Source organism: Elephantulus edwardii, unplaced genomic scaffold, assembly GCF_000299155.1.
Source record: "Elephantulus edwardii isolate Elephantulus edwardi_28Jun2011 unplaced genomic scaffold, EleEdw1.0 scaffold00031, whole genome shotgun sequence".
NCBI classification, from domain to species: domain Eukaryota; kingdom Metazoa; phylum Chordata; class Mammalia; order Macroscelidea; family Macroscelididae; genus Elephantulus; species Elephantulus edwardii.
The window spans coordinates 12,633,833-12,646,661 of NW_006399781.1; the positions used below are offsets into that span (position 1 = coordinate 12,633,833).

The 12,829-nt window shown below is 41.3% G+C and overlaps 1 protein-coding gene across 1 annotated transcript in view; it reads right to left on the reverse strand.

Moving 5' to 3' along the window:
• MASP1 (mannan-binding lectin serine peptidase 1 (C4/C2 activating component of Ra-reactive factor)) overlaps window positions 1-12,829 on the reverse strand; it is a 123,665-nt gene that overhangs the window by 15,310 nt on the left and 95,526 nt on the right. The window contains exons 11-12 of the mRNA XM_006884111.1: window positions 6,883-7,020; window positions 2,849-2,962 (exon numbers count right to left, since the gene is read on the reverse strand). Coding sequence (XP_006884173.1) covers window positions 2,849-2,962; window positions 6,883-7,020 — 252 coding nt within the window. The remainder of the gene's footprint in view (window positions 1-2,848; window positions 2,963-6,882; window positions 7,021-12,829) is intronic.

A 12,829-nucleotide genomic window follows, 5' to 3' on the forward strand; every position in this document is an offset into this window, starting at 1 on the left:
TTCCACATTATTTTTAGGTTTTCTTCTTTCCCCTTCCTTTTTGATTCTACTTTTTGCTCTAGCTGATCTGTGGTGACAATTCTATCTTCTATTTCACTGGTTCATCTCTTCAGCTCTGCTCATGTGTCCCTCCATCATGTTGACAGCATCTGAAATATTGGACTTCATATTTTGGATCATGGTTTCTTGTTTTTCCAGTGCCCCTAATGCTTTGTTTGATTTATCTGCATTGTTCTGGATTGTGTGTGTGTGTGTGTGTGTGTGTGTGTGTGTGTGTGTTCTTAAGCTCCTCCTGCTTTTTGCTTGCCATGTCCTGTAATTCTTCAAGTTTGTGTTTCACCCGTTGAAAATATTCAATCATTGTGTTTTAAATTCCGTGTCATAAAATTCCATCAGTCTTTCTGGCTTCAGGAACTCCATTGATACAGTGTCACTTGTATAATGTGTGGGATAGCCTACTTCTTTCACAACATTGATAGGTTTTTAATATGAAGACAATGCTTTAGAAATTGGTGGGACAGCTACCCTACCTGTGTTTCTCTCTGAATTTCCGACTCAAGGGAAATTTTACCTCAGGGCCTGTGATAGTAGCCTTTTGTAGCTAAGTCAGATCAAAGTGCTCCACATTGATTGACTGGATGTGCAGGCATGGGTGTGGAGCTGAATGTTGGGAGGGGTAAGTGGGGGGTGGGCAAGGTGACTATGGGGTGGGTCAGCCACTTGTGGGTACCATACTCAGATTTCAGCTGTCCAGGTGTGCTCATGAGTGGTGTCCCTACTCAAATTCCAGCTGTCTGTCTCCCACCCAGCAGCTCTCACTCAGCAGTCCTTGCCCAGTGGCCCTTACTCAGGTGTCCTTGCACAGTGGCCCCCCACCCCAGCAGGGTCCTGGGTGCAGTGGGGTAAGCAAACTCTATCAAATTCACACTGACCCATTCACTCCTGGCAGGTCGGTGGGGCCCCAAGAAACTCAGTCAAATTTCTGCTTGCCTGCTCGTTCCTGGCAGGTCCTGGTGGGTTGGCAGGGCTTAAAAATACTCAGTTAAATTCCCACCTATGCACTCACTCCTGGCATGCCCTGGTGGGTCAGTGGGGCCCAAGAAAACTCAGTCAAATTCCTATCAACATGCTTGCTCCTGGTGGGCGGGTCCCACAGCAGCTCGGTTGGCAGCTTCCACCAGGGCCTGTGGCTCACTGCTCCTGTGGCTCCCAAACTAATTATTTTAATAAAAATTCTGATTCAAATTCCTACTCTCCATGTCATGCTGCCTTGGTCTCAGTGCACCAAGTCAGTCTCTCTGGCTTCCCGTTTCTATACAGCTTGCTTGCATGTGAAATAGAACAATATCATTGATTTCACATGCAATAAAGATTCTACTGAAGATTATCCAAAAACGACTGGAACAGCACATCAGCAGAGAACTGCCAGAAGTCCAAGCTGGGTTTAAAAGGGGTCATGGTACTAGGGATAGTGTAGCTAATGTTAGATGGATCTTAGCTGAAAGCAGGGAATACCTGAGGAATGTATATCTGTGTTTCATTGACTATGCAAAGGCATTTGACTGTGTGGATCATAACAGACTGTGGCTGACTCAGAAGAATGGAAATATCAAAACACTTGATTGTACTAATGAGAAACCTATACTTGGACCAGGAGGCAGTCATCAGAACAGAGCAAGGAAACACTGCATGGTTCAAAATTGGGAAGGACGTACACCAGGGATGTGTCCTCTCTCCATACCTTTTCACCCTGTATGCGGAACAGATTATCCGGGAGGCTGGGCTCTATGAGGAGAAGTGTAGCGTCAGGAAGACCTATCAACAATCTGCATTATGCAGATGGTACAACCCTGCTAGCTGAAACTGAGGAGGACCTGAAGCGCTTGCTGCAGAGGGTCAAGGACTGCAGCCTTCAATATGAATTGAGGCTCAATGTCAAGAAGACAAAGATTCTTGCCACTGGACCAATTGGCAGCATCAGGACGGATGGTGAAGAGATTGAGATTGTACACAGCTTTAGTTTGCTTGGCTCCACAGTCAACACTCTTGGCACCAGTAGCCAGGAAATTAAAAGATATATTGCGATGGGAAAGTCTGCTGTTAGGGACCTCTCCAAAGTACTGAAGAACAATGGTGTCTCTCTGGAGACTAAGGTGCGTCTGATACAGGCCATGGTCTTTGCTATCACTTTTTATGTATTAGAGAGTGGGACAATGACTAAGGAGGATAGAAGGAGAATTGATGCCTTTGAGTTATGACGCTGGAAAAGAGTATTGAGGGTACCGTGGACTGCTAGGAAAACAAACAGATTAGTCCTGGAAAGGGTTAAACCAGATGGCTCCTTGGAGGCAAGGATTCTGAGGCTCCGTCTAACATACTTTGGACATATTGTAAGGAGAGACCAGTCCTTGGAGAAGGACATCATGCTTGGTAGGGTGGAGGGACAGCACAGGAGGGGAAGGCCCTCTATGAGGTGGATTGATTCAGTGACTGGGATAATCAGGATGGGTGTGTCAGAGACAGTGCAATTGGCACAGGACAGAGCAGAGTTTGGGGCTGTTGTACATACGGTTGCTATGAGTCACAAGTGACTTGACGACATAGAACAACAACAACAACATGCAGCTTGCTACACCTTCATCTCCTTACACTGTTTTCTCCACCACCACCATCTTGGATCCCCCCCCTACACACACACACACGGCTCCTTTTTATCCAGCGTCCTGCTGATATTGTGTGACTGAGAGATTAAGTGAGTGAGGAGATTTGCCTTAGAGGAAGACAATAATGACACCTCATTCCTTGGAACAGCATTCTGTCTTCAGAAATCAGTTTTTCCTTCACTCACCCAAGATGATTTTGAAGTCAGAAGGTCTGATCAAGTCTGAGTCTTTTAGGAGTGGGTCATCTGGATCAAGTGACTGGTGGAGGCAGTGAGCTGCAGTCACAACCCAGTTCATACCTGGGGAAAAAAACACATGTCACACATACACAAACACGTTATCCCACATTGTTTCTCCCTACTTCCCCGACAAAATCATACAGGTTTCTATTCTAAAGATGAGGAGGTGGAATGTGATTTCTTTTGTCTGTTCTAATGCAGGGCAAGGAGGAAAAAGTTTTCAAGGGTCACTTGAACTCTTGGGTTTTGCTGAGCCTTCCAGTTCTAGGTAGAATTTCCTGACCAGGATCTGCATTTTAACAAGAGCCTCAAGTGCTTCCTACACACTTTAAGATTTGAGAAGCTCTAGCACAATGCTTCTCAGTGCTGGTTACACATTAGGATCATCTGAGGAGTTGAAAAAAAAAAATAGTGTATTGCACCATTTAAGCCATGAGTATTAAAACTCAGGCACTTTATCAGCTTTTCTGCCACAGAACTTCCTCCTTCCTTCTTTCTGCTTATATTCTTATTGCCTTTGAGTTAGATCTGACTAATAGCAATCCTCCACTGTGTTTTTGAGGCTGTTTTTTTTCTGGCCACACATGCAGAATAATGGCAAGTGTCTCGTGAACTCAGTGTGAGCTGGATGGATGTGGCCTCTTGGGTCTTGAAGAATGGCAAGTAGGGAACGCTGGGGCGCTTTTGGCTTTTTTCTTTTGCCCCAAGCGGGTGCCCACAGAGCAGACTTGCTAGATAAATTAGGGGTCTCTGGCCCAGAGTTTGCCAGTGTTTGTGTGTTCCGGAATGCAAAAATACCTTAGAGCCTGACAGTGTTTGGTGGAGCTCCTGGATTAAAACAAGCTTGGAAGCAGGAGTGGCATCCACTTCCATAAATAGCTTGCCTCTGGAAACCCTACGAACCTGGAGGAAGGATGAAAGTCACACAAGTGTTGAGGACTTTCATTCATAGGGTCACTATGAATCGTCTATGATTAGACAGCACTTAACAACATAGAGACCAGTTGACCTAGTGGATGGAAAGTGATGCTACCAAGCCAAAGGTGGGTGATTCTAATCCGCAGCCCTCATACCTGTTTTTAATTGTGTTTGGACAAATATTCTTCTAGGTTGTATAGCCCTGGTGTGTCCACTTGCTTTACAGAGGTAACTTGTGATTGCTGTGGAGCTGAACACCGTGACATTGGTGTGTCAAATGTGTTAATGGTTACCCGTGGTGGACAATGTTTGGTGGAGCTCCCTGATTAAAACAAGCTTGGAAGCAGGAGCGGCATCCACTTCCTCAAAGAGCTTGCCTCCAGAAACCCTATGAACCTGGAGAAAGGATGAAAGTCACTCAAGTGTTGAGGACTTTTGTTCATAGGGTCACTATGAATCGTCTATGACTCTACGGCACTTAAAAACAACAACAACAAAATCACAATAGAAGGCTTTTCCATCTTTCTTTCAGGGAGGAACTGGTGGATTTGAACCACCAGACACACCGGGTTTTGGCTAGCAACTCAACATCCTATAAACTCAAACTTATTGCTGGTCGTTCAGAATTGAATCATAGAGGACCATTTAGTGGGTTTTCTGAAGCTATAAGTCTTGTGGGAGTAGATTGCCTCTCTCTCCATTGGATTTGAACCACTAGAGAGGCACAGCCTTGAGTTAGCAGCACACAACCCTACAGACTATGAGAAGCCTTAAAAGCTTTGAAAGTTCCCCACATGATTCTAATGCTGCAGGGCTGAGAATTGCCACTTTGCTCCACCTTTCATTTTGTAGATGTGAACCTTGAGGCCAGCAGGAAAGCAAGGATGAGTAACCCAGCAGGTTAGTAGCAAGTTCAAGGCCAGATCCTGGCTTTCCAGGAAGACTGCCTACTGATTTTTTTGTACCTCAGCTGCATTGTTTTGGATGGACCAGTCTATCTCCTAATCTTGCCTTTGATTTAATACGGGCTTAGTCTTCAGTTAATTATTTGGTTGGAGGGGATGATAAGTGATGAGGTAACTGAGCCTAGATGTATAACCAGGATGTAGCAAACAGGAAGAAAGGCACTAGAGACTTGTAGTGGGGCATCCTGTCAGAGCTCAGAATCCAGAGCAAAATTACCTTTTTTATAGCAGGGGTTCCAGGTGTCATTTGGCCCTCAAAGAAGCAGCTATACCCTTTGGCTGCAAGTTCCTGGTATCCTCTGCCAAAGCTATCTTTGTTTTCCCTTTGAGACATTCTTAATCCTTGTCGGCCAAGATTTTTTAGGTGGCCTGAGGTACCCAGGCTAGGATGGGTTGCCTCAGAGAATGACTGTTTAGATGAGCTCAGGTGTATGTTCTACGAAGTCCAGGAATGCAGTGTATCCTCCCGGCTCTGCTATTATGGAATCTTTGAGCTAGTGTCCTTCTATGCAGGCCTTAGAGTGTGGCCATTGAAATGGGGCTTTGTCTCCTCAGCTCCTCTCCTTGTTCCTCTTCCCCTTTCCTTCCTCTACAAGACTGAAGAAAAGGAGGAGGTGAGAGATTATAAATTAGAACTGTAGGGAAGGTGAAATGTGTTGGGACTTTTAGCTGAGCTGAAAGCAGATTTTAAACATCTTTTAAACCAGAAGAGGGGATAAAAATGCAACAAATGCAAATGAGTGTTGACATGATGAAACATTAAAGGTCAAGGCTAAAGAAAATGAATTTTATTACTTTTTAAAAACACTTATTCTTTAAGCTGTAGATTTTACTGGCTTTCTAACAAAATCCAAAATGTCTGATAAAGCAGGGTCTTTAGTTGCTTTTCACTGTGTCTCTTCTTCCTCATCCTATATTTTTTGTGCTTTTCCTTTCTTTTCATTCTACATCCTCCCTTCCCTTTCTATCTTTTTAGTTTCTCCTCTATTTTACACCTTTCTTGCCCTACCAGTCTTTCTTCTTCTGCTTGTTTTTTCTTCTGTTTGTTGTTGTTGTGTACTGTTGAGTCAGAACAGACCCATAGCTGACCCTCTAGCAGGTTTTCAGAGGCATTTAATCTCATGGGAGGAGAGTGCCCATATCTTTAGTATACCCTATCCCCCCTCCCCCGGGATTTCTTATTTCTCTGTTCTCTCTTTCTCTCTCTCTTTTTTTCCCTTTTTTCTAATTCTGTAATTTTTCTCTGTTTATCTTCCTTCTCTCTTGGTCTTCCGCTCTTCACTGCCCTGCTCTGGACTGTCATCTGTCCCATCTCATCATAATTCTCTCCCTTTAATACTTTCATTCACTCTCCATAGAGTAAGAAGGTTCTTCACTGTGTTTGGTGGAAATACAAGGATCAATCCCTTTCAAAGGAGGGCTTCTGTCTGATTGCTGCTTCACGTATTTATGGATGACTCACTTGCAGCCCTAGCCCAGCTCTGAGTCTCCACAGGGGGATCCCTGACATGGACCTGTACATGCTCTGACAGAAAGTGTACTGCATAAGTGAGAACTTATTTCTTCACTGAACTCCCACTTATTTCTTGGCTGAACATTCACCTTCTTCTATAACTATATTACCTCTAGAAAGAACTTTCTAGAAAATGTGTATAAACCTGCACTAGCATTCAGAATAAAATAGAAATTCCTAGGCACAACACTCAAGGTCTTTAGAAATATACCTTCCCTGATTTGCCCAGGGGAAGTTTCCTGGTTCTTCCTGGTCCCGCAACTCAGACCTACCTTGACTTTGAACCACTTGTAAGGACCTTGTGCTAGAATTCATGTTTGAATTTGTAACTCTCTGATTTAGTCCTCCCCAGGGCCAGAAACTCACCAGAATTAGGTAGGTGTTTGTCGACAGAAAGTATTGATGAGAATAAGAATACATGTTTCCTGGTTCCAGCTAAGAGCTTTTATCTACCACATGAAAGCTGGAGTGAGTAGTCTCTCAATGAAGACATCATGGTCAGGCTCCAGGGATAGAGTTTTGTCCTTTATCATCCACCTAGTCTTCTAATCCATACCCACCCCTCATCCTTTCCACCTCCTTACCTATAAGAGATCCCCCACAGAAGGGTTGCCCTTGTGGGTGTGCCAGCATGGCAATCCAGGGAGTGGTGCCCTTCTGGGCTGGGCGTCCATTGAAGATCCTGGATATCAGTTTCCGGGAGAACTTGGGGTGTCCACACACTGCAATCGAAGGAAGAAGTGGCAGGTCATTCCAGGCCTCAGCTTGCCCTTCATCAGCTCTACCAGCTTCTCAACTTTTTACAAAAATCTGTTATTTTTTATCTCCTACTGCCATTGCATCATTAGAGTAACAGCATGTCAACTTTCCTTTGGGATCTACTCTTTCTCCATTCTTCATCCCACATCATGAGTTGGATTGGTCTCATTTCTAGTTCCCAGAGTTATTCTAACCTGAGGATTGGGGTAGGAATGTGACCCAGACATGGCTAATTGAAATCCCTAGCCTCAGATTACAGCAATTGCTTGGAGATGTGGTCAAGACAGTGAAAACTAGGTTTGAGTTTGGGTAAGCATAAGAGAAAGAAAAAAAATCTATTTTAGTTGTTAATCTGCTGGTTAAAAATGAGGATCTTCTAGAATCAGGCAGCACCTGTTGTTGCTGATTGCTGTCAAGTCACTCACTACTCATAGCAACTCTATGAACAAAAGACCTGAGGCCTTTCTTTAACTATCGTTTCTCCAAGTTCACTGAGTTTCCAGAGGCATGTTGTTTAGGAAATGATGACACTCCTGCTTCCAAACCTGTCTTAGACCTTCCAGGTCTAACATTCAGGGCATTCCAGCAAGATAGGGCCTATGTATAAAACTAGTATAGGACACTGTATACCAGATCTAGAGGACAGATTACCCTGTCCTGGGAAATTATCCTACTGTGACAGCAGAGTGCCATATATGAAAGAGAAGAGGCACTAAGTCACAAGAAGTCAGTCCTGGAGTAGAAGCTAAGGACAAAGGACTTTTCTTCAGACCTGTCTGACATAGAAACCCTTCCCTCAAACTAGTACCTAGAATTTGGACTTAGAGACCCTAAACACAAGAAAGACTAGCAACAGTGTAAGAGACTGGCAGCAGCATGAGGCATTAGGCATCACAGAAGCACAGAAGGCTTGAGACTTAAACCATCATATCAAGGGTTGAATAGGGGAAGAGAGGTGTTGAATGGGTAGGCAGGAATGGAAGGGGATGCTGGTGGAGCAGGGAAAGGATTGGTCAAGGCACATGTGCCAAGGGTGGGGGAGTGACACTGAATCTGTTGGTTGCTTCTGTAATTGGAAAATGTCTTTCATCTGCTCCTTTCTGTAAAACACTTGTCTGTCAGATACTGTTCTAAAGCTGAGCATTCAAATTAAGACAAACTAGGAAGAAAGATTGGCCATCCACTTCCAAAATCACAGGTCTTCCAAAATCCTAGGTACAAAAGAGTAAATTAGTAAATAAAACAATTGAGACTGAGCCCTTAAATATGGAAACACAAAGGAGGAGGAAGAGTTGTAAGCAAATACTACTGAATGGAACATGGAATGTTAGAAAGCATGAATGTAGGAAATTGGACATTGTTAAGAAAGAAATGGAACACATACTAGGTATTGGCGAAGTGAGATAGCTTGGCATGGGACATTTTAAATCAGATAATCATATGATCTACTATGACAGAGATGAAAAGGTGAGGAAAAATGGGATCACTTTCATAAGTTAAAAAAGTCATTTCTAGATCCATCTTGAAATAAATTCAGTGATTATCACTATCATTCACATGTACACCAGCAACCAGACCCAAGGGGAGAAAAGAGAAGATTTCTACCAACATTTGCAATTAGAATTTGAACAAACATGTAATCAAGATTTATAATAATGGGTGACTGGAATGCAAAAGTTGGAAACAGGGATGAAGGATCAGTTTTATTTTCTAGATCTCTTCACTTCAAAGCTTTAACACATTTGGCTTTGGGGACTTTCACCCTTCTTCTGCATCTTCTCTCTTTCTTTTATGGCTAAAAAACATGGTTGAGCTTTTTATTTCTAAAAGAACACGTTTTCCCTTTCCCCTGCTTCCTGTTCATTCCATCATCTGCCTTTCTCTTTCTTTCCACAGTCAGGATTCTGGAGAGAGGAATTGACAATCCCTGCATTCTTCCCTCTCTTTTGGAGGCAGATTTGGAAGAAAGGAAAGTATATTCTTCACAAAGTTGAAATAAAGCAGCCATTTGATACTTAATAAATCTAAAATTATGGGTTGTTTTTGTTATGTACCATCGAGTCAGAACCGACCCATAGCTGACAAACTCAAACCTGTTTAAAGGTTTTAAGAGGTAGGTAATCACACAGGAGGATATTGCCCATCCTTCTCCTGCAGAGCAGCTGATTGACCCAAACTGCATGCTTTCAGGATTACAGCAAAGCTTCTTGCCACTAGGCCACAAATTCTCTGGGTCCATCAATGAAATACTGATAGTAATATTTACATGTATGTTGTTGCTATTGCTACATATAGCTGAGTCATGTCTGCTCTTCCAGTGAGCTTTCAGAGGTGATAAACCACGTGAGAGGAGATTGCCTATTTTACTACTCTCTAGGAGCAGCTGGTGAATTCAAATTGCTTGCATTTGGGTTGATGCACAACTCCTCACCACTAAGCCACCAGTGCTCCTCTGTTGATATGTACAGGGGAGCATTACATCTTAAATTTAATCTACTATTTATTTTATCCCCAGAAGTTCTCATGACATAGGGATTCCCAAAACTAGAAGTTGCAAACCCAAAATACAATTTTGACTGATGAAAGAGCAAAGTAGAAATTAAACCAAAAGACTAACATTTTCATCTGAAAACTTGGGGTTTCTGGTAAAAAGAAAAACAAATTCATAAATAATGAGATTTATCTCCAGGAATGCAAGTGTAGATAAAGAAAAGAAAATCAAACATTATATTATATTACAGAAGGGGGGGGAGCCACAGATAATCATCACAATCAAAGTAGAAAATGATTTGACAAAACCCAGTATCCCTTTTCCACCATTTGTCTACTAGTCATGCTATGTTGGCTTACATGTTACTATGATGTAGAGCTATGTCGCCAATACTTCAAATATCTATAGAGTTAGGTGTAGTGGACAGGTTTCATTGGTGCTTCCAGACCAAGACAAATAAGGAAGAAAATAAAATTCTGAAAAATACTTGTCCATGAATAGTGGAAACTGACTGTGGTATGATGCTTGAAGATGAGCTAGCTGCTCAGACTGGAAGACACTCAAAATGCAACACTTGTGATTTCAGAAGAAAGTCAACATTAATTATGTGTGTTGCGGAGTCAAACTTTCTGGCCCTTTATCCGCTGATATAGCACAACTCAAAATGAGAAGAAATGGGGAAAATATTAAAAATAGGAACATAAAATATACAAAGTACTCAGGAAAATTGGAAATCATGAAAAAATATTAAATTAGATACTTAAAGATTGATATCCTTAGCTTTGGTGTGAAATGAACATTGGGAAGTTTGAATCAAACAACAAACTTTTACAGTCCAAAACTAACAACACACACAATCAAGATGCATTAATAAGAATTGGTGACTGGAACACAAAAGTTGGAGATAGGGCAGATAGAATGGCAGTTGGAAATTACAGAGTTGGTGACAGAAATGAGACTGCAGGTCAGATGACTGACTTTTATACATTCAATGGTTTATTCACCACGAATACGTTTTATAAGAAACACAAATCACAACTATGCACATGAACCTCACCTGATGGACTGCACAGTGATCAGATTGACTACTTTTGTGGAAATAATCACTGGAAAAAGCTTAATTTCAGTATTCAAAACCAGGTCAGGTGCTGACTGTACCACAGACCATTAATTACTTATATGGAAGTTCAAATTGAAACTGAAGAAAATGAAAACAAGTCTGTAAGACCCAAAATACCTTGGGTCTATCTTTTTGTTGTTATTGTTGATTGCCTTCAAGTCAAGCATAACTCATAGAGGCCCTGAACAAAAGGCCCGAAGCCCCTCTACAACTAGCAACATTTATCAAAGTTCACAGAGTTTCTGGAGTAGGCATGTTGTTTAGGAAGTGGATGCCACTCCTGAATTTTAAAAATAATCACAAGAATAGATTTGAGGCATTGAACACTAATGATTAAAGATCAGATAAGTTATGGGGATGATATAAAAGATAAAATCCATTAAGAGATCAAAATTTTTTACAAAGACAGAGAAAAAAGAAAAGGTCAAAATGGATGTCATAAGAGACTCTTAAAATTTTACTAGAGTGTCAATCAGTCAAAACAAAGACTTATATAAAAGAGATAAAAAGAAGATTTCAAAGGGTAGCTTATAAAGGCAAATCAAAGTATTATAACAAAATGTGCAAAGGAGTGGAGTTGGAGAATCAAAACGGAAGAACTCTTTCAATATTTCTCAAGATGAAAGAACTGAAGAACAAATTCAAGCTTCAAGTTCCGATACTGAGAGGTGTTATGGGCAAAATATTGAATGGTCCAGAAAGCATCAAAGATGGAGCAAATACACAGGGTCACTATATAAAAATAATTGGTCAACACTGAAACATTTCAGGAAGTAGCATATAAAAGAGAACCAATGGTAATGAAGAAAGAATTCAAGGTGCACTGAAGGCATTAGCAAAGAAATAAGGCCCTAGGAATCAATGGGATAGCAATTGTTTCAACTAACAGATACAGCCCTGGATGTGCTCACCAGCCTGTGCCAGGAAATTTGAAAGACAGTTACCTAGCCAACTGATTGGAAGAGATACATATTTTTTAATATTTCAAAGAAAGATGATCCAACAGAATGTGGAAATTATCAAACAATATCATTAATATTGTACGCAAGCAAAATATTGCTGAAGATCATCCAAAAATGGTTGGAATAGAAGGAATTGTTAGAGATTCAAGCTGGATTTAGGAGAGGATGTGGTAATAAGAATATCATTGCTGATGTCAGATGGATCCTGGCTGAAAGTAGAGAGTACCAAAAGAATGTCTGTCTGTGTTTCCTTGGTACAAAAAGACATTTTACTGTTTGCATCATGGCAAATTATGGCCAGTGTAGAAAAGAATAAGAGTCCCAGAAAACTTAATTGTGCTCATACAAAACTTATACATAGACAAAAAAGCCATTGTCTGAACTGAGCAAGGGAATATTGCATAGCTTAAAAAATGTCTATGTCTGAGTTGACTCCTTTTTCTATGTCTATTCAATTGGTATGCTGAGCAAATAATTTTAGAAACTGGAATCCAGGAAGAACAATGTGGCATAAGGATTGGAGGACAACTCATCAACAACTGACATTATGCAAATGATATAACCTTACTTGAAGAAAGTGAAGGAGATTTGAAATACAGAAGCTAAAAGACTACAACTTTCAAGATGAATTACATCTCAACATCAGGGAGACAAAAATCTTCACCACTGAGATGGCATCATGATAGGCGGAGAAAAGATTAAAGTTGTCAATGATTGCTTTATCTTACTTAGATCTACAATCAATACCTTTGGTACTAGTAGTCAAGAAATCAAAAGATGTGTTGCATGGGGAAAGTATGCTATTGACCTCAAAATACTAAAGGGTAGTCATGTCAGTTTAAAGACTAATGTGCACCTTATTCAGGCTGTGATCCTTTGCATCTTGCACTTTCTATGCATCTGAGAGCTGAACAATGAATAAGGACAATGGAGAAGAGTCTATGTCTTTGAGTTGGGTTTTGGAAAAGAATACTGAATATCCCATGGGTTGGGAAAAAAAATTAAACAAACATGTCTTGGAGAAAGTGCAGCCAGAATTCTCCTTGGAAGCAAAAATGAGAAAGCTTTGCCTCACGTACTTTTGCCATGTTGTTAGGAAGGCTATTCCTTGGAAGGGAACATCATGTTGAAAAGAAGGAGGGTCAGTGAAGACAAGAAAGACCCTCAAACAGATGGATTATACAATGACTACTGTAATG